The following is a 26,715-nucleotide window of genomic DNA, read 5'->3' on the forward strand; positions in this document are numbered from 1 at the left end:
TGTGAGTAATGGTATCTTCTGGGGGGGGGGGGGGGGGAGGGGATTTTCTTCTGGTAATTTTCATTCCAGCTAACAATACATACAAGTTTTTTTTTTTTAAATCATTGGTTAGTTTAAACATACTAATCAAATAAAATTAATTATTAGTTTCTCTGGAAGTACTTATTCCTATTACAAACATGTTAGAAGCGTCCAAGTATTTCGACTGTGTATTAATGACAAAATTATATCCTGTGATTCTGCATTCTAACAAATTGAAGAGATGCAAAACAGCGAGCAGTGCAAGTTGTTTATATTGTGTCCAATAGTGAAGTCAAAGATAAGACTTAGAATATTTCATGCGACTCCATATCTGATTTTTAAAAGGCGATATCGCATAGTTTTTTTTTTTTTTTTTTGTAACCATGGATAAAAATTTGTAATAGTGTTGTTTTAAATTTACTAAAGCAGGAGATGCAGGTGTGCATGTACAAAATGTGTTAAGAAAAATCAAAGTTAATATATATATATATATATTAACTAAAAATTAACTTATTAAAAGAAGGGGAAAGAAAAAATGGTGATTCGGTAACTTAGAACTGAAATTATTGATTTTAAGTGATTTGGATTCTCTATCAAAAATTGCATCATATTTTAGCAAACAAACAAAGATCTGAGTTTCGAATTCCATCTAAGATGTGAAGAACATTTATCAGTGTTTTTCAACTGAAAAACATTGATAAACTTCCTTCCTTCTACGTCTCATACAGAGAAGGAAGAAAGAAAGTAAGGAAGGAAGGAAGGCCCCCCCCCCCCCCTGAAACTCGCTTTTCCTCCCAACCCACAAAACAGGCGAACTGTCCAAGAACAAGTGCAATTTACAGAAATAAGGCACTGGTCTCAGACTTATATGCTTCAGCTGTAAGACTCAAACAAAAGAAAAAAAATCCTTTTTTTCTGTTTAGGAGGAGGAAAGCAGGGGATGTATTCCCTTTTATTAAATTTATATACAGCATATACAAATACAATAACAAAAATAACCGTGGATCTAGCGGAATGACTTTATAATAATAAAAAAAGTAAATTCAATTGAAATTAATATTAATGAGGCTATGTCTGAGGACACTGCAACTTTAGATTCAGTTCCTTCAGCACCAGGTGAGTTATTAATGAAAGAAATTTTTCAATTAGTGATAAAGCAAAAACCGGAGTAGCCTGTGAAGATCCAACTCAAAAGCAAAAAATGCACTGAAGCCTACCTAAGTCATTAGAAAGGAATCAAAATCAACATATTTTCAAGAAGAAAAACTAAGAGGAAAATATTTAAAAATGGCTTTTGATTTCCCAATGACCAGGCAACCAGCAAGTGCTGAATCTGAGAGTGCTTTCTCCATTGGTGGCTTAATTTGTACAAAAATTAGATTAATTAGGAGACACCAGCCTTGATAAGTTATGTTTTCTATGCATTCGTTTAAAAATATTTTGTATTTTGTCATGTTTTGTTTCACTGAAATTTTGGCTTAATATTTATGATTATCTTTTATATAACTTTAAAATTAAAAAAAAATGTAAGAAATCACTGATAAACCAGTATTTATGAAAATTTTACTGAATTACCAGTGATTGAGAAAGTTAGTAAATTTGCAATCCCTAATGTCAAGGCTGTTGGACAAAACTTCTACCAACACCTCCTAAAGATAAGGCAGGCCATATGGCATCGGTTTTTTTTCCAATTTTGTTTAGACAGCCAAGGACAAATACATCTCTGTTCCACAAACCACTCTCAGTATGCCTCTTGATACTAATAAGCCCTCTGGACCAGATGGTGTCCCTCCAGCTGTACTAAGAGCTTGTACTCAGAATTAACAACAATTCTTCACTGCCTTTATAAGCTGCCCTACTCACTTGGCATCTACCCAACTGAATCTATCCAGTTATAGATAAAAGTCAGCCATGAAACTATTGTCCAATGCCCTCACCTCATCTCAATACAACCAGCTGCTTCACTACCCAGAGACCATCAGTTAATCACTGATCATCGATGGGGGATTCTACTATTCATATGCTGAAGCAGACCTCCTTGCTAACCTTACCCACCTTATTGCAGAAGCCATAGAAAGATTTGGAGAATCCCATATGGTCATTTCCCGATATTCCAAGGCATATGACTTGCATTGCAGCCTTTTTTTCAAGATGCTATCTTAGGGTTCCCCTCTTACCATATGGAAGTGGATTGCCAACTTTCTCTCCCTGGTTGTTCATTGTTTGTTATAGTGGATAGATCCCTCATGCAATTTTTTCATCTATGCTGAATAACTGCTTTCACCTAATCTCTCTCTCATATATGTATCAATCTTTCTCACTAACATCTTATCAAAGCCATGGCTTCACTGATAACAGCACACCAGATTCCTATTTATCATTCACAAATCTTTGTAATGCCCAGATGACTCGAGCTACAATATCTTCTATGGCCAATGCTTTAAACAATGTTCTAGCCATTCTCAAGTGGCTTGAAGATAATTATCTCTTCCTGGACTGATTTTCACATCTAGTCAAAGTAAATAATACCAGCTTCAAAAAAGCTGGTATTATTTTGTTCTAAACATTAATTATCTTCTGCTCAACTTCTAACTCTTATAAATCCCAAATCTAACTTTATAATACCATTCTCACATCTGAAGTGGCGCATCAAAAACTCAGAATGCTAGGTTGTATCTGAAGAGAGATATTTGCTTAATAAATGACCCTTTTCTCACTGACTCCACTAACTAAGTGTTCCCACAGATACTCTGTTTCTGTATTATGTTTTTTCTACAAGTATTTCCATGGAGAACTGGTCACTGCTATACCTCCACTTACCTCTAAATCACATACAAATATGGGCAGCTGCTAGTCAACATCCATATAATATTCAGCTCCAAAATCAACAAACCAACTTCTTATCCTCTTCCCTCATTTGATTCAAATCTGTCCAACGAAACAATGATGGTAATGTTCCGGAAACAAGCTAGTAGTCCCTCCAGAGCAAAACCAAATACTCCTCATTATTAAGGTACCGATACTGTATTTCAGTCCATAAAGGAAAGCATATCAACGTTGGCATCATTATCATATCATTCTCAATGGTGGCATCACCAATGAGAATAACAGGTGAATACATCTGCCACAAAAAAAGAGAAAGTATTTCCTAGCGCATCAGAAATTTTTTAAGCAAAACACTACTCACCATGCAAAAATTGTACTCGTCACTGGCTCCAACATTTTTTTTATGATATCCAAATAAGTTAACAGGAGTTCTGTAAAGTGATTAGTGATGCTAGTTTATAGCCTGAGAAGATTTCTTTTGTTAGAATCATAAAAGAAAAGTAAATAATAGGATGAACAGTAACTTTTTTTTTTTTTTGAAAATATAATTTATTACATTAATTTGTAATAAATAATTGAAGAAAAATGGTAATCTGTCCTGATGGGACTCAAGTGATTTAAGGATGACATCAAGATTCTGATGTATAACTAACTTCATGCATAATACCTTAATTTTGAACCATTCCTTTAAAATGGTTAATAATCATCTTTATTTTAGAATCATGAGAATTTCTTAAGTTGATGGCAGAAAGCCGAGAAATAGCAAATTCAGCAGGTATGATACTTCACTACTATTTTTTGTTCAAAAATCTTTTATTCAAGTTATTTAATATGAACTTTACTATAAGTATTGGAGAGGAGGAAGTAAACATTGTTACATGTGAGAAATAAATTTCATCATATCATTTTTTAATTATTTTTTCTTACTCTTGTACTAAATATGAGGCCAATTTAAATCAAAACTGAGGTGGATTTACATATTTTAGAAAACACCCCAAATATTCAATTCAATCAAAATCTGTTCAGAATTGGCACCCCTTGCATTATTATAAATTAATAACATGTGTAGACCAAAGACTTATTCATTATGACAAAATTTTATGGAATATAAGGTAATTAGTTTTATGTCAGAGCAATTAGACATTTTCATCAGTATTAATCACCACGCCATGGTATTAATATAAAAACATGATGATAACCAGAGATTTAATTAATATTAAAAATTCCAATAATAAAAACCAATATCAAATATTAGAAATATTAAATTTCTCTAACAAATTATGCAAAATTCCTTCCACAAAAAATGTACTTGCCCAAACCTCTCCCCATTTTTTTAATGATACGTCCCAATGAATCAATAGTAGTTCTGTAAAGGGATCAGTGATGCTGTGCCACTGTTTGGAGAACATTTACTTTGTACGAAAACCAATTCCAAGGAGTCAACAAATAAGAATTGGAAGATAAGTAAAACAGCATTGATTTTTTTTTTTTTTGGAAATGTAATTTGTTACTAGAATGGCCCTTTACCTTCTTCCTCTCTTCAAGAATTAGGCATTTGCCTGTTCTGGCTTCACTAGTCTTTCATCTCACAGCTGTTCTTCCACTCTCTCTCTTTTCCCCTTGGTCTATATCTATTCGCCTCTTTTGGTAGCTGATATTTTTTTTCATCGTCAATAGACGTTCTTTCCATTTCTCTATATATTCCATGATCTTTTCATTTACATCGTAAATATCTAGCTCTTTTCCCGTGTCTTCATTTCTTGTATGGTTCAATTTTGTGTATCCTTTAATTGCTTTTAAAAATATCATATCTCTGTAGCTGGTATTTTACTTTCATCTTTCTTATTAACAGTCATGTTTCTGACCCATATAATAGAGTGGGAGTGGCCATTACTTTATAAAATTTTAGTTGATTTCTTATCTTTTTTTTTTTTTTTTTTTTTTATTCAGTGTCCTTGTAATTGTTCCACAGATATTCTGAGATTTCTTTATTTTTTTCATCTACATCTTTATCTGTTAGATATGTTATTATACAGCCTAAATAATTATCTGCTATAATTATGTTATAATGTTATAATAATGTTATAATTATCTATAACAATGTTTGATCTAATATGATATCAACCTTTAAATGCCATGATTTTTATTTTCTTTTGTGAAATTTTTAAATTGTATTATTGGATTATTTTGTTTCTTCATTGTCTTGTAATATAATCCAGAACATTGCGCCCTTTGATTGAAAAAGACCTAGGTTTGATTCTTGTTGTGACAAGGAGAATCCTTATATGGGCTTTTTCAATTGAAGATGAGTTAACCAATCCCATACAGAGGTGGCAGAGTTTTTTCTCCTGGAAACTCGGGTGTTTCATTCCACATAAAAACAAATTGGCTTTCAGAACACATGTAATTTATAGATAAAAATTGTTGTTGATGATGATGGGTAGTAGATAGTGTTGATGGTAGATGTGTCATAGTAGGAGAATTTAGTAGTAGTGGAGAGGGAACGATGTATTTAGTGAAGTAGAGTGCCCTCCCACGATGAATCCTTGAATTCCCTGGAGGTGTCGCATAATAATAATAATAAAATAAGAGTACATCATCAGTGTGTGTGGAAACAACAACAAGCAAATCAAAGAACAGGAATTCAAGGTACATACAGCAATTTGCAATTAAAAATAGTTGCCATGTGCTAGAAATTAATATTTCTGCAAAAGACAAATTGTCACCTCAAACTTTAGCTGCTGTTTACCAGATCCCTTGTGAATGTAATTTCGCATACTTTGGGTAGACAGGCAATTTTGTGGAAAAAATAATTAATGAACATCACTACTGCATTGAATCCATGAAACCTCAAAGGGCCTGGTAAAGCACAGCATAGTACTGACACTAAACACAGCATCCTGTGGGATGAAACTAGTCCTTTATAGAAGCAGTTTTAAATATGAAAGTCTTTTTGACAGAAAGTTGTGAAGCCCTTTTACATTGGTCAAACCTTAATTGGAATAATTCTCTCCCCCCCCAAAAAAAATCTGAGATTCTAATCTTAATTAAATTTATTACTGCAGTTATGTAATTTTGTTGTTTTATAGTTATGCTACAAGTACCTTTACACACAAGGAATCATGCAGACTTGTATGAATTTATTTATGAATTATAACATCATCTACATAAAATAGAGCAATTTATTTATTATTTCTGATTGCATCAGATTTAATAATTAAAATTTCTTTAATAATGTGATATGTTTGGATGAATAACAGAAGTGACAGTGTGTGGCATTATCACACATCTGATTTTGCATCAAATCATCTTCCTGTACATATATCCTTCAATTCTAACAGCAGACCTACAACTTAGTACAGGAAAATTATTATTCTGTATAACTTCCCATTTACATCATATAATCGAAATGTTTGCTTCTTGGCACCTTATTAAATGCCTTTTCCAGATCCATGAAAGTTAACAGAGATCTGTTACATTTTCACAATTTCTCAACTATGATATTTATCTCTTTACATTTTCCCATAAGTCACTGAAAGTTTTTGCATAATTACAAAGTAAGTTATACTAGACAAGAGATTATAATCTTGATTTTAATCCATTATCCAAGAGTGGATATCTTCTTAAGTATCTTCACAGCACACTTCTTTTTTTTGGACATGGATATTGCTATGCATTATGTGAAGTCAACATTTCGTTTCAATCTTTATTTGAGATCTCATTAGTGGGAGCTATACTCGCAGAGAAACTGACAGCTAAATCAATGCAGCAGTCATAATCCATTATGACTGCTGCATTTATTTAGTTTTCAAGTGTGAGCAAACAAAAGTTTGCATGTGAAGTGTCATTACAACTAGGCCTTTGTATATATAGGGATAGAGGCAAATGATTTTGAATCAAGCTGTTTTAGTTCATAATACATAACATACTTTCTTTCGGACATATCTAGGGAAAGGTGATGCATTATAGCTACTAGGGCAATTTGATAATACTTCATGCCTGTGCATGCACAAATGCATGCATGCATGTACGCGTGCACAGAAAGAGAGAGAGAGAACATGAGTGTTTGAACATGCCTCTGATTGCTCCTCTTTTTTACCTAATTTTGTGTAGTATCAAACAGAAAAACTGGATGAATCAAGTAACAAACTGATAGCCTGTACAGTGTTCTTTAAAACAGTTAATAATTTACTCCCCAGTATCAAAATTCAAAGCTGATGAGTGAACTTATTCTACCCTTCTGATTCAAACACCACTCATGAGATGTATACATTGTTCAGTTATCCTTAAAGACAACGTCTCTCTCATCATAGGATTAGCTACCATGGCAAAAGCTAGCAAAACTCCCTCCTCCCCAACTCCTGCCTCAAGGAAGGGACAAAGATCTTAAACAACAGTCCTCTGAAGGTTAAATCAATGGAAGTGTCACTACTGCGAACAAGCAAAAAAAAACTGTAGGTATATTTTTCTTAAATGTTGTACCTTATAAAAACTTAGGAGCTCAAGTCGAAACGTTATAGTATTGCAATTTTAACTAAAAGAAAACACTAAGATGTCGGCATGCACCAAAATTGAGTTCAAGAAAGCCCTCATTCGCTGTATAACATTGCCAAAGTAAGTGGTAATTTAAGAAATTATTTCAGAAAAGGACATACTAAGTGCAGTGAGTGAACTTAGTAATTATTTAAGGTATTCATCAAAATGACAACAAAAATATTAAAAGAACCACATCCACTACAACGAAGCATGTCCATGCTATTTTAGCTCAACTTTTTCTGCCACAATCACAGGTCATTAAAAACAAATCTGAAAATAATCCTCACATAAAATTAATAGTCAAACTGATAGGTCATATAAGAAACTAAGAATGTCATAAAAGAAAAATAAATCCAAAAAAAAAATCAAATAACAAAAATAAGGAAGTATTAATAACGCAGGAGTCTTAATCAAATATAAAGACACATTAGTAGCAAACACAAGTAAGAAATATCTTCCAAGGGTAATTAATCATCATCATCAAATTCCTGCCATGTACCCTTCTAAAGGGTACACGGCAGGTGTACAGGATATGATAGTACTACATGAAAAATTTACATCATTACTAACTTCCTATCTACAGTTTTCCTCCAAATCAGTCTGTTACTTGTCAAGACTATAACATTACCAGATCTTATATTTCTATCTTCTAAGGCACTTTGTACTGTATCAATCCACCTATATATCTTGGTCTTCCTCTGGGTCGTTTTCCTGCCAACTTGGCAGAGAACACTTGTTTTGCTAATCTTTCCTTGCCCATTCTGTTTAAGTGACCAAACCACCTGAGATTAGCTCTGCTAACGCATTCCTAGATGCCGACAATGTCAAGTTCTTTGCTAATATTCTCGTTTTTAATATAATATTGCCATTGATGCCATCTGTTAATGCCTCTAATCTTTCTCATATCTGCAGTCTCTAGTCTTTGGTGAAGTGTTTTACTTCTGACCCAGCTCTCAGATCCATAAGTTAAAACGGGTTTGAACACTGTCTTGTATACAGCTAATTTACGGTTCCAACTAATTTCTCTCTTATTCCATATGAGTTTATTCAATTGGCTTCCTACCATACCAGCTTTGTTGATTCTGTTCTCTATTTCCATATTTAATTTACCATCTTCACTAAAAATCATGCCTAAGTAGCTGAAATGTCCACAGATTCCCCATTCAAAACACAGTTGGCATTTTCAACGATTCTACGTATTTTCATTGTCTTTTTATTGCTGACCTTCATAACATATCTATTAAAACAGTTATTCAATTTAGTCAGAGAATCTTGCAGACTTGTAGCAGATTTATTTAGAAGTCTAACATCGTCTCCATAAAGCAAACAGCTGACATTTCTCCACCCATTTTATTCCCATGATTTCTCCTCTATTTGTTATAAAGTGAAGATCTGATCCTGACAGCCTCTATTTGACCTGAATCCAGCTTGTTCTTCACCAAGCTTTTCTTCTCAACCATTTCTCAAGTATATTTGCATATATCTTACCAGGAACACTCAATAGGGATATACCTCTGTAATTCTCACATTCAGTTTTATTTTCCTTTTATATATGTGTACTATGAGAGCTCTACTCCAATCGTCTGGAATTCGTCCCTCTGTCCAGGCATTCTGAACTATGCAGTGCAGCCACTGTAAGACTTTTATACCACCATACTTCAGCATTTCTGGTCGAATATCATCTACCCCTGCTGCCTTTCCATATTTCAGGCTTTTGATAGCTTTTTCTACTTCAGTAGATATGCATTCCTGATTGCATGATTGGGCAGTGTTTTTTACTGCTGTACTATCACTGATTGTTTTGTTTAGCAATTTTTCAAAGTAATTACTCCATACTTCAAGGATATCTTTTTCTCCCATTTTCATGTCGCCTTTATCATCTCTAACTCCTTTTACAGCACTCTTTCCTCCATTCCTAAGCTTCTTCAGCAACCTCCAGAATATTTTGCCACCTTCTTGATATTTATTTTCTATGTTCTTGCAAAAGTCCTCCAGTGACTTTTGTTTAGCTAGTTTTACACACTGCTTAGCTTTCTTGCATTTGTCTCTGTATTCTGTAAAAGTAAATGCTGACTTATTTGCCAGGAACTTTTGATATGCTTTCTTCTTTTCCTTCACTACATCTTTAACTTCCTGTTGTCCACCATGGAGTTCTAATTTTTCTATCCTTGCAGACAACTTCACTACATGCCTTTCTAGCTGAATCAATCAGGATTTTCTTCAAGGTTTGCCACTGAAACTCCAAGGTTTGGTTCCTGTTCTCAAACTCTTTCATTTTTCCATCAATAATCTTTGTGTATTTTAGTCGACAGTCCACATCTGGGAACTGCTCAACTTTTATTTGCTTTAAAAGTTTCTTACATGTCATTCTTTCAATATGAAATTCAATTTTATCCTGCTCAAGACTAAATAGTGATCACTTCCAATTTCAAATCCTCTGTACACTCTGGTGTCCTGCACCAGGAAGAAAACATCGCTATCAACAATAACATAGTCAATGAGACTTTTCTTATTCCTTGCCTCTTCTCTCCATGTGAATTTGTGCACATTTTTATGTTGGAACATGGTGTTAGTAATAACCAGTCCATGTCATGAGCAGAAATCCAACAGGTATTTGCCATTATTATTAACTTTCCTCTTTTCTCCAAATTTTTCCCAAATATTTTTGTATGTCTGACAATCACTTCCTACTCTACTATTTAGATCCCCAACAAGGACCAACTTTTCATTTTTCATTGTGTCAGTAGCTTTTTCTAAAGCCTCAAAAAATTCCTCCACTTCTACCTTAGTAGAACCTTCTGTGGGACCATAGGCACAAATGTCTCATTGTCCAGTTGACCCATTCTGATATTTGCCCAAATCACTCTACTTGACACTGCCTGCCATTCAAGAAGATGAGCCTCGTATTTTGTGTTGAATATTATGGCTACTCCTTTTCCTTGATTGTCATTGCCTGAATATAACATTTTGTATTTATTGCTCAGAAAGATCTCACCAGTTTTTGTCTTTTTTGTTTCAGTCACCCCTATCATGTCGATCTGGTACTTATCTAATTCCTCCGTTAGCTCCCTTTCTTTGCCATTCAGGCTTCTTATGTTGATAGTATCGATCTTTAACTCTGGTGATGTTGTGTTGGGGGGGTGTGTTTTCAGATTTGTTCAAGTAGCTGACTTTTCGCTGTTCACCTTGGTTCCCTGGCAAAAACAACGGGGGCCTTGTTTGACCGAGCGATGCCCCAACTGGCATGAAATTTTGTCATGTTGTACCATCATTTTGTATTTTGGTTTAACCAATAGGAATACAATTTGGTCGACTAAATCCCAAATTGCCAGCCAGTCCATTCTCTTTCATTCAGTATTCAGGTAGATACCAAACAGGGTGCACCACAAGAAGGTGAGGATTGGACATTAGGTCAGTAGCCCTGGTTGGTTCTCCGCATTCTTTTAAAGGCTATGGGGAGGTCTCCTCTCAGTTTTACAGCTTTGACTGTTAAGCACCCCAAGGGTAATTAATTATCTGAAATATTCTTGGTGAGCTTCGTGTATAGAGGCTTAAGTGCTGTGAAGACATAATGTTATAAACTTGCTACCCTTATCCTTAAACGGATAAGGGTAGCAAGTTTGCGGTGGGGTTTATATGCTGTGTGTAGGTTGTACTTTTTTAGAATCTTGGCTATTTTTTCGGATGTGCCACGGATGTAGGGTATGGTGATGGCATTTTTAAATTCTTGTTGATGAGAAGGTTGTAGCAAGGTGCAGTGGCGGCTTACCAAAAATCCACAAACCCAATTCTCCACTCACCAATGCACCAACGAACCTTGCTACAGACTGTCTAAACAGCTGGCCAACTCTCTGATCCCCCTCACTGAAAGGTCCACTTCCTATATAAAAAACTCGACCCACTTTAAAGCCCTCATAGAAAATTTAACCTTGAATAAAGCAGACATATTAGTAAGCTTTGATATCTCCTCTTTGTTTACTAATATTCCCTTAACTGACACCTTATCTCTCTTACAAAAAGTTTTCCCTTCTGACATCTTAGATCTCTTTTCCTTTGCCATTAACTCTGGGTATTTTTCTTGGAAGAACAAAATCTACAAGCAGATAGAGGGAACCGCCATGGGTTCCCCCCCCCTTGCTAATTTCTATATGGAAGATTTTGAAAAATGAGCCATAGACTCAGCCACACTCAAACCTTCTATCTGGCTAAGATATGTAGATGATGTGTTCTCTATTTGGCCTCATGGCCCAGACACATTAGACTCCTTCCTCATTCATTTCAATAGCCTACATCCAAGAATCCAGTTTACTATGGAAAAGGAAAAGAACAATTGTTTACCCTTCCTAGACACCTTAGTCACATGCCTGCCTAATGATACACTTGCCTTCACTGTATACAGAAAACCCACACAGACGGGCAGATACATTCACAAACTCTCACACCACCACCCCTCTCAACAATATGGCATCATTAAAACTCTTACCAAGAGAGCCCACAATCTTTGTTCTAGTGGAACCGCCCTCACTACTGAGCTTAACTACATACACAACACTTTCCTCTCCAATGGCTACAGTGATCACAGTATCAAAAAAATAATTAGTTCCTCTCCCATTCCCGGTCCTTCTCATCAACAAGAATTTAAAAATGCCATCACCATACCCTACATCCGTGGCACATCCGAAAAAATAGCCAAGGTTCTAAAAAAGTACAACCTACACACAGCATATAAACCCCACCGCAAACTTGCTACCCTTATCCGTTCTACAAAAGATCAGCTCCCTCCTCTCTCTCTCTCTCTCTGCCTGGAGGTTACAAAGTACCCTGTTCCTGCAAGCTGGCGTACTTTGGACAGACAGGCAGATCAGCATCCATCCGCCCAGAGGAACACAAGTTTTACATCTGTAAACACAACTATGCTCATTCAGGCTTGGCTGACCATGTCTTGGACACCACCCACAGAGTATCATGTAAGAAAACCACCATGCTCCATCACAGCAAATTCAAGAAAGAGAGACTTTTCTTAGAAGCAGCAGCAGCTCTTAGAAATCAACCAAATCTTAATAAATACGGCTGCATTAAGCTTCCAAAAATTTGGGAAACACTCATCACCAGAGATCCTACTTTATATTCCAGGCCACCTACAACCACCCTTAGAGGGCGTTCCACCTAGATAGGACTTCAGTGTCACCCACGTAGTTGGGCTTAGTATTGTATGATATTGGTGTTATGTTACATTAGTTATTTTTGTAATCCCCGTAGATGTCCTAGTGACTAGGACGAAATATAGGAAGTATTAAATTCTTTTTAATCCTCTTTGAGTGTTGTAAAAAATCCATTAAACCTCCAACATTAATTCTTGGTGAGATTAATCGAACAATGCAACAGACTCAACAGGCTCATAGAATAAAGAGTCTTGATTCGAGATTCAAAGATTACAGAAAAATTTATCATAAGGAATATAAAAAATGAACATGCGGAACCTAATTATTGAAGTCAATCAAATTTTTAGGATAAAACGTTTTTGAAAGTCTAGTTTTTAGAGAAACTTGTGCCATAGTTCTATACAATATATACATGAAAACACAAGGTAAAAGTATTATTTATTAAATATACTGCCATATATTTTACTCTTAAATTAACAGACCCATTGTCAGTAGCTTAAAACAGTTGCCACAAGATAGAATGCAAACAACTGATTTATTCTAAATAGAATGAGCCACATGATGTTAAATCTCTAATAGTGTTATGCTTTCACTGAAGAAAAGGTTAATCATAAAAGTGTAAAAAAATTGCATATTTTTTTTATATTACTGACTAGAAATTTTACTGACTAGAAACACGACGATAAGACAAAAACTTTAATTAAAACACAACTAGCTTTATCGGATTGCAGACTTCTTCAGGTGTACCTACTATCACAAAAAACTGGAAAACTAGCAAGATAAAAAATTAACTCATATAAACAAGTTAGAGACAACGACAGTCAAGTTTGAACTGGCGTCCATGCACTGTATACAACTGGAGCATGTAGAAAATTTATATTGCCTCCTGGTAGGGCTACTAACTGAAAAAAAGCTTGTTTGCTCATGCCTAGGTATTGGATTAAAAACAAGAATATAATTTCTTGTCTAGCATAATTTTCTTTGTAATTTTACTTTTGTAAGACAAAAAACTTTCTACGACTACTTCATTAGTGTGATTTCATTTTAATCCTGCTCAAAACTAAATTTCAAAATTTCCCATATATTTTGTATCCTAAACAAGTCTGAATATTACTGTTAACAATAAAATACTAAATGCATCTTTTCTCGTTTCTTGTTTGCTCTCTTCATGTGAAAATATACACAGCTTCATGTTCAACAGGGTGTTAATAATGACAATTCCCTAAAATTACATTTCTCTTAATTTTCTCAAAACATTTTCTTATATACCGGATGGCCATAATTAAAGTGGAGATGTTCAGAGCCCTGTAGCAAAAAAAATGTGTTTGACGAAATTCAACCAAACTTGGTGTACACTCTGGAGCATAGGGTATTTTATTTAAAGATAAAGAATAGTACAAATTTATGCCAACAAGGGACATTTAGTGTTATAAGCACATTACTAAACAGTAACAGCTAGAAGAGTAACAACAAATCAATTTTTGTGTTCGTATAACTTACAGATGTGGTTCAATATGTGCTCCTTTCAGATGTTCTAAGAACTGCATTCCGTGAATGATATTTTCTACAGCTGATTGATTTGTCTTACATGCTGTGCTATTCTGTATTTCAAGGTTGCTAAATCATGAACGTGTTCTTCATGCACCATGCCTTTCAGATGGGTCTCATAACCAAAAGTCACAGTAGTTGGAATCAGATGAACAAGATGGTCAATGCTGTGGAAAATGCATGACTAATCACTGTGCTTAGTGAAGTATTTTAGTAACATTCACCGTACTGGCAGCAATCCAATGTGAGGCGGTGCTTCATCTTGCATGAATATGGTAGAGTCAAGGCATTTCTGCTGCTGCAGTTGCGAAATAAAGTTGTGCAGCATCTCTCAATACCTAACAACAGAAACAGTACAATTCACTGGTCCTCCTGTCAGGCAAAGTTTTCCAAACAAAAGTACAGGCCGATAATAAACAATGCAGTGAAACCACACCATACTGTGACTTTTGGTGAATGTAAAGGAGGTCTGGTGGAACATGAGAGTTACTCGCAGCCGAAATGCAGCAACTGTGTGAGTTAACACTACCGTTCAGATAAAAATGTGCCTTGTCACTCCACAAGATCTTCCATGGCCATGCATCATCCACCTTCATTCCAGCTAAGAACATTAGGACAAACTACAGTCGAGTTTCTGCATCACTATGAAGCAAAAGCATGAGTATGGGAGATCTTGTAGGGGAAAAACCTCAGCATTTGATGCAGGATTTTCTGCACGGTTGCCTTGATATTGCCTGAGTACTGCTGGACCCTTGTGAGTAATTCATTCCATGTTCCATGACAACAGGTGCAACTTCGTTAACTTGTTAAGGAATAATCTGTGTTTTCAAATTGTAAAATCTTTTTTTTCCCTAAGATTTGTTATTGTCATTGGACCTTTTCTCCTATTCCTTCAAATGCGGGAGTTCTTTAACGTGTTTGCTGCCAACTACGAGTATACTCCTAGTTGGTATATGAGCATCACAAGCCAACTACAAATATACTCGTATGACGCTTACCGCCAGTAACAAGATTACCCGTACTGACCTTGAAGAAGTGAAAATGCTTGGCGTGCGGAGCTAGCAGAGAAAGTGTGTATACTTGTAGATGGTATATGAGCCTCACAAGCCAACTACGAATATACTCATATGTCGATTACCGCCAGCAATGAGATTATCCATACTGACCTTGAAGAAGTGAAATTGCTTGGCGTATGGTAACAAACTATGCCAGGTAGCGTGGCAGTGAAACGTGTTAAGCGTTGCTGCATTGTTGACAGTAAAGCTTGACTAGCCACGCACGTTCTGGTAAGGTGAGATCCATAGCACTTCAGCCTTATCAGAATGATGCAAATCTGTTTTGGTCATCCTTATATCCACCAACTCATTAGTAGAAACAGTGGGATTATGCAAATATCACGTGATTATAGTGTCAATTGTCCTATGATGGAACATGTGGCAGAATTTTTTTATTTATTTATTTTCCTCTCTATAAATCAAAACCACATGTTGTAGAATGTACTTACACCATATTTGGTCGAATTTTGTCCAATACATTTTTTGCTACAGGGCTCTGAACATCTCCTCTTTAATTATGACCATCCTGTAATAAACACACACCATTAATTTAATTTACTGCTCTACTGTTCAGATACCCAAGATTGGTACTTCCTTTTTCTTTATGTCCGTTGCACTTGCCATCATGATAATCAAATTCCTGATATGTACCCTTAGGGGAGGGTGTACAGGATATTTTATTATATTATTTTATTATAAATATTATCTTATATTTTATTTAAGATAACAAAGAAACATTCTTTCATATAGATCGTTTTGTTACAGTAAAAACTGATGTGAGTAAAATCTGACATTCATGTTTTTTGCAAGTGGGATTTTTATCTCTTAATGTACTCTCTTAATCCCTGTTCTTTTTAATGGCTATTTCTTTAAATGAATGATATTAATTATTTATACGTATGCTCTTACATATATACATATACACGATCAGACAGGCCGGTGAAGCCAGCCTGTCTGAACACTTTACATTAAATTGACTGGAAAAGCACCTGTTGTTTACACCACACCAAAACATGGTATGAACGTAAATTTAAGGAGACCTGCGAGATTATTATCAACCGCCATAATCTTAACAATAATGATAGCCTAAAAATCCCAGGAATATGGAAGGCACATATTCGACCCACTTAACCTTTCCCTAAGAGTCGAGCATAACTAGGGCCATAGATCTTAAATCTATTTTTTTTTTTCTTTTCGTGTGTGAACTACAGAAAATGTAAGAGCATACATATAAATAATTAAAATCATACATTTACTTTTTACTTACTTTTTTATTTTACTTTTTAATAGCCATTAAGAGATAAAAATGCCACTCTTTACGAATTTCAATAACTCTTATTGTGCAATTTACAATATTGAAATTTGTCCTATCACACTGCTTGAAATTGCCTAGCATTCAAGAAATTTATTTTCATGTTCAATGCTAAATATTCTTTCCTGCCATGGCCACCAGTGCCTGAATATGACATTTACTTGCTATTAGAAGTTTTATCCATTTTAGTCATCCTTTGTCACGGTGGCAAATTAAGTTTACCTCATATTTAACTAACTATTCTTCTAGATCTACCAATTTCCCAGTTTTGCTCTTAACATAAGTAGCCAGCTGCAGAACTTTGATAGAAAATTTAAAGGAGAAATGTAGGCATAAGTGTTTTAATATTTTAAGATGAGAGGTAGAAAATCCCATCAGTTGAACATTGAATTGAACAGATAATATTCAATCTGAAATTTAATGGTGCTTTACCGTGCAACACACCACATAATCAATGGCTTGGCAAAAGTTTGAATCCAGGATGACTGGTAAAAGGCTCTCTTTGTACTGATTTACAAAAAAGAAAAATAAAGCTGAACATGAGAATTCTAGGTTTTTTTTTTTTTTTTTTTTTTTTTTTTTACTATTGAGCATTTTAATAAAGATTTATGCAAACATTATGAGTCTATGACAATCATTCAAGCGAAATGTAATGAGGAACAAATTTTAGGTCAGACAGAGATTTCAACCACCAGATTTCTAATTTATAATAAATAGTTAAGAAATCATGGGAGAATATAACAAGAATCTCTTTTTTAATTTTTTGTGATCTCTTTTTTAATTTTTTGTGATCTCTTTTTTCCATATGGTATATGTTTTTGCATAAAAAGACGCAGATTATTGGTAGTTAGAATTAAAATTAAACATATGCAGAGAGTTGGTGTGATGCTAAATCAGATATAAAGACAGGGTTGTACATTATCTCGACTGTTACTTATAATTTACATGGACTCATAATACTAACAAAAGGGATATTAAACTTGATGTCTAAATCAGCAGAAATAATAAGTGTAGCAAAAATCATGCAAATAATGTTATTTTATTAAATAATACAGTGGTATCTCGCTAATCCGAACTAATAAAAACCGCACTCGTTCAGATTAGTGAAAAGTTCGTATTAGCAAATTTTCCCCTAAGAGGCAACAATAACTAGCGTTTAAGACAAAAATAATCAGATTCTAATGGTACATCAATTTAATTCTGTAAATAAATGAATTTTTATTAGAAATGAATTTTTAATAGAAAAACTGCTACAATACTGTAATATAAAACTTAAAAAAATAATACAGTATGCAAGTTAATTTTAGTAAAATATTTAGTTCGTATTTACCTGTATTGTTGAGGATTCTGACTTAATAAAATTGCATAGTTCAGTAATAACTTAATTTGCATAAAAAATATCACTTTCTTGTAAACAACAAAAAATGTTTCACAAAATAACACAAAAAAGTTTTTTTAAAATTTCTTTTTAAAAAGTCACCGATTTTCTTTTGCTTCTTGGAAGCTAAACTTTTTTCTAATGCTTCTCAGAGCTGCATTAGCAATAAAATTTTGTGGAATGGCGTATCATTCTGCTAAGCCCATTCTATACACATATTAAAACTGTCAACTGCTTCATGTTTTACTTTTTTTTTCTTAGGGTTCTTTATCGTCATCATTGTCTGCTAATTCATTCTGTAACGTCATATTTATAATTTAAGCATCTAATTTTATTTCGAATTCACTTTCAGTTCTGCCTGTAATCCATTTTGTACAATCTGTTTGTGAAATTTCAACATCTGGATTTATATTTTTAACCAAATTATGCCCGTTTTGAATATCCGCTTTTTGTCTATCACTCTAGTTATCTTCGTAAATTCTAGAAGGCCACAGTTTTTCATGATGCTCGACAGCGGTGATTCATGCCGACAATACAGTACAGTATGAAAAAGCAAACGTGAACACACAATAAATCAAAATAGGCCTACAGTGTAACCATACAATCGACAGTATGAAAAAAAAATATATATATACTGTACTGTAATAATAATAAAACAAATAATAATAGTTAAAATAATAATTATTAAATAAAAATAATAGCACACAAAATAATAATACATAATAAATAAAACTTTTTTTTTCTTTCAAACCGCAGTTCGGATTACTGGAGGGTTCGGACTAAAGAGGTGTGGATTAGCGAGATACTACTGTACTTAGTCTTTAAATTAATTAAATAATTACTGGAACAAATCTGGCATGAAAATTAGCAACAAAAACAGAAACTGAACAGAAATTAGGAAAGAAAATGAAAACAACTGCTTTCTCACCAATGAATCTATAGAAAGAAGCTAAAAATTTTAGCTATTAAGGACAACTTTTAGTGAAGAAATCAAACTAAATATAGAAAATTATAACAATTACAGCTGATAATAACATACATACATACATACATAGTGAGTCCTAAGAAAATTAGGGAATGTAAAGTTGGAACCAAAAGTACAACCATATTAAAATTATGGTTAAGATATCAGACATAATTAGATCTGATATAATTAGCATTAATATTCAAGAATATGGAAGCTGAGATAATCTAAAACGGTAGATTCATTTAACTAGAATAGAAGAGGATATATTAGTGAGACAAGTATCTGAAGCAAAAATGGCACAAAAACACTATCACACAGAAATGACTGCATCAAGACATAGGCTTGATGCAGTTTACTTCTCTATCCTCTAAAGCAGTGCTTCCCAAACTTCTGGATGTCAGGGCCCCCTTTGGAAACAAAATATTTCATGGTCCCCCTTGAAAAAAAATCATAATATAGACATATGTTATTATAATATTTATTGTATTTATATTCAATACAAAACATACACAGCGAATGATGACTAAGATGAAAAGCCAAATGGCTATTTTTTTCTGGCGATGTTGATAAGTTAGTTATAGTGTACACACCTTTCTGGAAATTGTAATAGCAAAAGTATGTAAGTTCTTTTCACTTAAACTCTGATATTCTAGGTCTAGCTACTCACTGATGAGACCTCAAAAAAGGTTGAAACCGGTCTGGGTAGTGACCTCTCCTCATAATGTAAAACAGTACTACATCTCCTAAGAGCTGTGTGTTTTTACATTATGAGAAAATATCAAGAATAGTGAGGGAGCTTGCTCCACCTTTACAACGAGTTGCCGTGGTGTGGCACTACCAAGTGGTCACTTACGCTTGGATCTGCCGACAGTTCATCAGCATGAAACGTTCAGATCGTAGTTTTCGATCTTAGTTTCGCTTACTGGCTGAAAAACAATAAGGGATTTTTATCCCCGAATATTGCAAAAATCAAATGAAAATATTACATTTTTAGCATCTTACATACACATTTGACATGGCACATTATCTCATATTTTTATATAGATAGATATATTGTTATTGTACATTTGCATTACAAGCACATGAAACGTAAAACGATTAGTAATAAAGAAAGAATTAAAAATATAAAAGAAGTTTAAAAACAATTTAATGTGATGAATATGTTTCAATACTGCTACACAAAAAGTCAATATCAGGTGAAATATTGGAACTGCAATTCTTAGATTTCTGCTTTGAAATGAAACTTATGAATAAGCATATATTTACTAATATTCATTAAGCGCTAAAATATGCAGGAAGCAAAATTTGTGAACCCGCACCAGTGTGTGATTTTTTGTTCCATTAAAATATAAAAAATAACAAAAAAGAAATAATAAATAATAAAAATTAAATACGTAAAAAAATCAACTTAATCTTAAAACATTTTCAACTTGTTTTCATTATTTAATGCTCCCCCACCAACAAAACCTACGGCCCACAGCTTGGGAAGCGATGCTCTAAAGCATTTAGAAGAGAGGGAAGTAAACAGCATATCACATAGACTTGATAAATAAAGACTAAACTAGAAGAAAAGGTTGACAGAAACAGAAAATTAGCAATGAAAATTTAACTGAATTGGATTGTTATACTATTTGATACATTCCTCAAATTCTAATACACCTGAAATGATGATGAATACTGCTATCTGATTAGTGCATAATTAAATAAATCTATTTATAACTCTTTCTAATACAGAGGTTTTTTTTTTTTTTTTTTTATTTAGAGCACTGAAAAATGACTTTAAAGAGGGCAGCATGAAAGCAGGTCAAGGACAATATCTTAGAGAAAATTTTTTGATCGTGCTTTGTGTATATACACATGCACACGTGATTGCATTCTAATGCAACAGATATAATAAATTGGCTTCATGAACTAAGTGGCTATAGCATTAACTCTAAATAAACCAAATAACCTCATGTATATGAAACTTTTATTATTATTTTGAAAAGAGAATTACTAAATGCTTTCTGAACTTACTGTTTATGTGTCAGGATAACATGCTTGGAGAGGGAGAGAGAGAGAGAGAGAGAGAAAGAAACTTCTAATGAACACTAACACTAAATCTGAAACTTTTTTTTTGTTATCAAGTTTCCAAATTTAACTGATAATTAATGCAATTAAAACATGTTATACCAAACAGATATGCTTCTGCACTTACCTCACTAAGTATGGACCATCGATCACTTTCACTATGTATATATAACCTTAAGACTTTAACAGGACCTACAATGGAGCTAACATTTCCTTCAGCAACACCTGCTGGCTCTTTAAACTGTCCCACTATTAAAAATCCATCTTTGGTCCTTGGGTATGGAATATCTTTTGAATATGAAATAGGCAATACTTCTACTGTTGTATTAAAAAATTTATCTTCTGGATGTTCAGCATTACCACTCCTGAATAAATACCTAAGGAAAAAAAAGCAGGAAGCTGTGTCATTTCAAATATAGATTTAGGATATTCTATTTATTTCATATGTTTCTGTAATATGTAAAAACTAGAATATGTTCAAAAACATCAAAATTTATATTACTGTGATTTTAGATTATACAACTGTTATTGCATTTCCTTTCTATACTAAGAATAGTGACCACTGCTCACAGATGGGTTATGGTACTTATGTTTAGAGATTTGTTTAATATACAGCTATCAAATTAACATCCACATGACTGGTTTTATAGTGAATAAAATCTTCATCACGAAAATGTTGTACATCTGTTGAGTACATAACATTCAATGCAACTTTGGAAAATATAACATAAGAGTTATATATACAATTATCAGCATATTTCAGTGTTCATCATGGAATTCATCTGAAACATCCTTCATATAAAGAGATATTTCTGGAAGAACTGATTTTACTATTGTATTTTCTTTACGAATTTCATGTGTGGCATTAAATATAATACTGCTAGAACATTGTGTTAATTAATGTCAGCCAAAAAAAAAAGACTTAAATACAGTACCACAGACAGAGAAAAAGAGAAAAACATGAAAGATGTAGATAATCTTTTATGATAAAAATGTACGATATGCTGCAGATGCTGAAACAGCAACTTCTAATCTAAAGTCTGATGGTTAATGAAAATTTTATTCATTATAAAACCACATGCATAACTAGTAATCTACTTTTCCCCCCAAAAAAAAAACTAACTGCTTTGTCAAAATAAATAAATAAACATATATATGTGTCTGTGTGGTTAACCTAGTGGCTATGCGCTTTGCAACTATGTGAATGGGAAAGGAGTGTTCTGGGTTTGATTCCCGTCACAAACATGAAGAGGTTAAGGATCTTTCTCAGACATAGTCAAGTTAGCCAGCATTGGGCATGGACAGCAGGGTTTTTCTCCCCAGTTTATCTGGGGTTTTTCCTCCTACAAGCAGGCAAACTGATCCCATGAACACATGCAGCTACAGCCATAGAATATACTAGGAGGCATAGGGCTAGTCACCTTATCCTCAGGACGGGCTTAAGATAGCTCTGTAACAGGCCAGTAGGCCTAATATGTAGAAAGGAGAAGAAGATGTGTGTGTGTGTACTGGCCTGGTTTGCCGAGTGGTTAGCATATCAGCTCTCCAGCCAAGAGGCTGCAGGTTTGAATCCTGCCTAGGCATGGATGTTTGTGATTGTCTTCCACATTCATATAAGTGAATAAACACTCTTCCAAAATGGAGTGGGTCACCATGGGAGAAGTAGAGTCAGCCCTCCCACAATAGGAGAGCCCTTTACCCTAGCAGTGGGGGGAAAAAAAAAAAAAAAAAATATATATATATATATATGTGTGTGTGTGTGTGTGTGCGCGCGCGCGCAAGTATCTTAAATATTCTCATCATCATCAAATTCCTGACATATACCTTCAGGGAATGTAAAGGATATTACGATAGTACTACATGAAAAGTTACATCATTACTAACTTCCTATTAACAATTTTTCTCCAAATGAACCTGTTATCTGTCGACATTCCAATATTATCAGATCTTAAATTTGTCTTCTAAGGCACTTTTTACTATATCAATCCATCTAGCTCTTGGTCTTCTGGATCTTTTTCCTGTCATTCAGGCAAAGAACACTTGCTTTGCTAATCTTGCCTCTCCCAGTCTGTTTAAGTGGCCTTACTCGTTAGATTAGTTCTGCTAACACATTCCTGAATGCTAACAATGGCAAGTTCTTTCCTAACGTCCTCATTTTTAATATGATACTGCAATTGATGCCATTTACTCAATTCTCTAATCTTTCTCAGGAGTCTCATATCAGCAGTCTCCAGTTTTTGATGAGTTATTTTTAAACCAGCTCTCAGATCCATAAGTTAAAATTTGTTTGAACAGTGTCTTGTATACAGCAGGTCAGTGTTTTGATTAATTTCTCTCTTATTCCAAATAAATTTATTCAGTTGACTTCTTACCATACAGGTTTGCTAACTCTGCTGTCTATTTCCAAGTTCAATTGCCATCTTCACTAAAAAGTGTGGCTAAATAGCTGAATATTTTGCTTGTTCTATAGGTTTCCCCTTGAAGATGCAATTGTGTTTTCAATGTTTCTGCCTATTTTCATTCTCTTCATCTTTTAATACTGATTTTCATACCAAATTCATTACAGCAGTTATTCAATTTATTATTTGTCCAGGGAATCAGAGAATCCTGCAGACTTATACTGCATTTATTAGAAGTATGACATCATCTGCATGAAGATGCAGATGATGTAAAGAGCTGAAATTAACATCTTCAATTTTGATATCAGATTAAATACCAGTTTAATTCATAATGTGATTCATATAGATGAATAATAATGGAAATAATGAACACCCTTGTCTCACACCTGACTTAACATCAAACCATCTTCCCCTTAACTCCTTAAATTCTAACTGCTAATTTACAACTCAAATATACTCTAAGCACTGTAGTTATATGGTGTATATAGCACGGAAGTATTTTAAACAGTCTTACTCTTTGCATCTTTTCATATGCATTTTCTAAATCTGCAAAACTTAAGTACAGATCCTTATTATATTCCCATGTTTTCTCCACTATTTGTCTTAAAGTGAAAATCTCATCCTTACAACCTCTGTTTGACCATAACCCAGCTTGTTCTTCTCCAAGCTTCCTCTCTACAATTTTTCTTAGCCATTTCTCAAGTATAGTTATATAAATCTTACCAGGAACACTTAACACTCTAATCCTCACATTCAGTTTTACTTCCCTTTTTATACAGGGTACTCTATGAGCACTACTTCAATTGTTCAGAATTCTACCCTCTGACCAGGCCTTCAAAATTATGCGGCATAGCCATTATAAAACTTTATACCACAAATATTTGAGCATTTCTGGTTGAATATCATCTACTTTTCCACATTTCAAGGTTTTGGATAGCTTTTTCTACTTAAGCGCTGATATACACACACACACACACACACACACACACACACCTGTTGAGTGTTACCTACCACCATCATGTCACTGCTTGTTTCATTTAGCAGTCTTTCAAAGTAATTACTCTACATATCTAGAATATATTTAAGTTTTCATATTACCATCATCTCTGATTCTTTTTTGCAGTATACTTTCTTCCACTTCCAAGCTTTTTCAACAGTCTTCAGAATTTTTTTTTACCACTTTCCTGATATTTATTTTCTGTTTTCTTACAAAAGTCTTTCCATGACTTTAGCTTAGACACAGTGTTTTATACAATGCTTCACTTATATTTTTCTCTGAATTCTCTAAGAGCATAAGTGACTTACTTGAGGAACTTTCAATATGCTTTCTTTTTATTTCCTCAACTGTCTGTTTAACTTCCTAAGTTCATCATGGAGTTCTGATTTTTCTATACTTGCCACATGCCTTGCTGGCTGAATCAACCAATCAATGTTTTCTTCAGGGTTTGCCATTGAATCTCTTAGGTTTTTGTTGTTGTTTTCAAAACTCTTTCATTTTTTCTTTGATAATGTTTGTGAATTTTAGTCTATAGTTCACCTCTGATAGCAATTCAACTTTGATTCATTTCCAAACTTTCTTACACAGCCTTCTTTACAATATGAAATTCAATTTTATCCTGCACCACACTAAATGGTCAATTCAATTTTCAAATCTTCTGTAAACTGTGTATCCTGAAACAGTTTAAAAACTTCACTGTCAACAATAACATAGTCAATTAGACTTTTCATATTGCTTGCCTCCATGTGAATTTGAGCACATTTTTATGTTGGAACATGGTGTTAGTAATAACTAGTTCATTTTCTGAGCAGAAATTGTACTAACCATTATCATCAGCTTTACTCTTTTCTCCAAATTGTCACGAAACATATTGGTGTGTCTGTTAATCATTTCCTACTCTGCTGTTTAGATCTCCAACAAGGACTAACTTTTTCTTTTTCATTGTGTCAGCTGCCTTCTCAAATGCTGTGAAAAATATCCCCCACTTCTTAGTAGAACCTTCTGTGGAACCCTAGGCACAAATAAGTCTCATTTAGTTCCCCATTCTGATATTAGCCAACATCTCACTGTACTTGATATTGCCAGCCATTCAAAAAGATTATCCTCATATTGAATACTATAGCTACTCATTCTTTTCCATGATTGCTGTTGCCTGAATATAACATCTTGTGTTTGTTAATAAGATCTCATTTGTTTTTGTGTTCTTTGTTTCAGTAACACCCATTACATCGATCTGGTATTTATCCAATTCTTCCACTAGTTCCATTTTTTTTTCAATGATGCTTCATATGTTGATGGTGCTAATTTTGGTCTCTACTGACATTGAGCTGGGAGTTGTTTCAGAAGTGGACTTTTCCATGGTCGCCTTGGTTTCCCTGATGAAAACAATGGGGGCCTTCATTAACCAGTTAATGTCTGAGCTGGCATGAAATTCTGTCATGTTATACCATCATTTTTCATTATGGTTTAAGCCCATAAGAATACAATTTGGTTAGCTAAATCCCAAGTGGCATTGTTCAGCATCTAGTGTGCTACAAGAGGTAACTGGACATTAGGTTAGAAGCCTTAGTCTGTTCTCTGCATTCCTTAAAAGGCTACATGGAAATCTTCTCCTAGTTATGCAGCTTTGATTCTTAAGCACTCCCTCGAATATTCTGAATTATCAAAATTTTGGTCCAGATAAGTGCTGTCCAACATCTATAAGCTAGAGGACCAATTTGTTCTTCTGTAAGTTGGTGTATTACAAAAAACCTTGTGCATAACTGTGGTGCAGAATAAACAGGTGATGTAAGCAGAGCATACCAGAAAAGTACACTTCCAGATCCAGGATATGAAGGACTGCTCAATCTGGAAGTGAGAAACCCTTTATACCCAGGTTATATATCCAAACTGATACAACGCAACATACCCAAGCCAACAAAGGCAACATTCTCTGGTCAGGTTAGCAGCTTGCCAGAGAATGTTAAGCCCAAACTCCTCGAAGAAACCAAAGTTTGAAAGATGATGGTGACTCGCTCATTCAATTTGCATTTGATTATTGAGTCACTACTTTGTTTTCCAAAAGTGAAAATTAAGGATGTGATGAGCGTAACAGAAAGAGAAAAGTAAAAGATACTAGCTTGTACGAACTAATGATTTAAGTAATGATAAATACTTCTTCCCCTAACAAAATTTATATAACATTATCACAATAACAAATTACATAACAATATTCTACTCAATGATCCACAAACGACTATCGAGTAGAAATTGGGAAATATTCATCAGAGAAATCTTCCAGGTCTACAAGTGAAGCACCTGTCCAATTTTTTATATTGTCTATCCAGTTTATTCTAGGTCTGCCTCTTTTTTAAGTTCCTGAAATAAGTCCTTCAAGAACTTGAATTGGGAGACCATTAGATCTACTGATATGACCAAGTGTGATGAGTTGTTTCCTTCAAATC

General features: G+C 34.1%; 1 protein-coding gene across 2 annotated transcripts in view; it reads right to left on the bottom strand.

The window, feature by feature from the left end:
- LOC150105765 (alpha-1,3-mannosyl-glycoprotein 4-beta-N-acetylglucosaminyltransferase B-like) overlaps positions 1-26,715 on the bottom strand; it is a 305,129-nt gene that overhangs the window by 9,310 nt on the left and 269,104 nt on the right. For both annotated transcript variants that reach the window (XM_090393561.1, XM_090393560.1), the window contains exon 11: positions 21,003-21,252. In XM_090393561.1, the coding sequence (XP_090249687.1) occupies positions 21,003-21,252 (250 nt within the window). The remainder of the gene's footprint in view (positions 1-21,002; positions 21,253-26,715) is intronic.

This window comes from Typopeltis vanoorti, chromosome 6 (assembly GCF_054136105.1).
Source record: "Typopeltis vanoorti isolate ZY-2024b chromosome 6, IOZ_Tvanoo_1.0, whole genome shotgun sequence".
Classification (NCBI taxonomy): domain Eukaryota; kingdom Metazoa; phylum Arthropoda; class Arachnida; order Uropygi; family Thelyphonidae; genus Typopeltis; species Typopeltis vanoorti.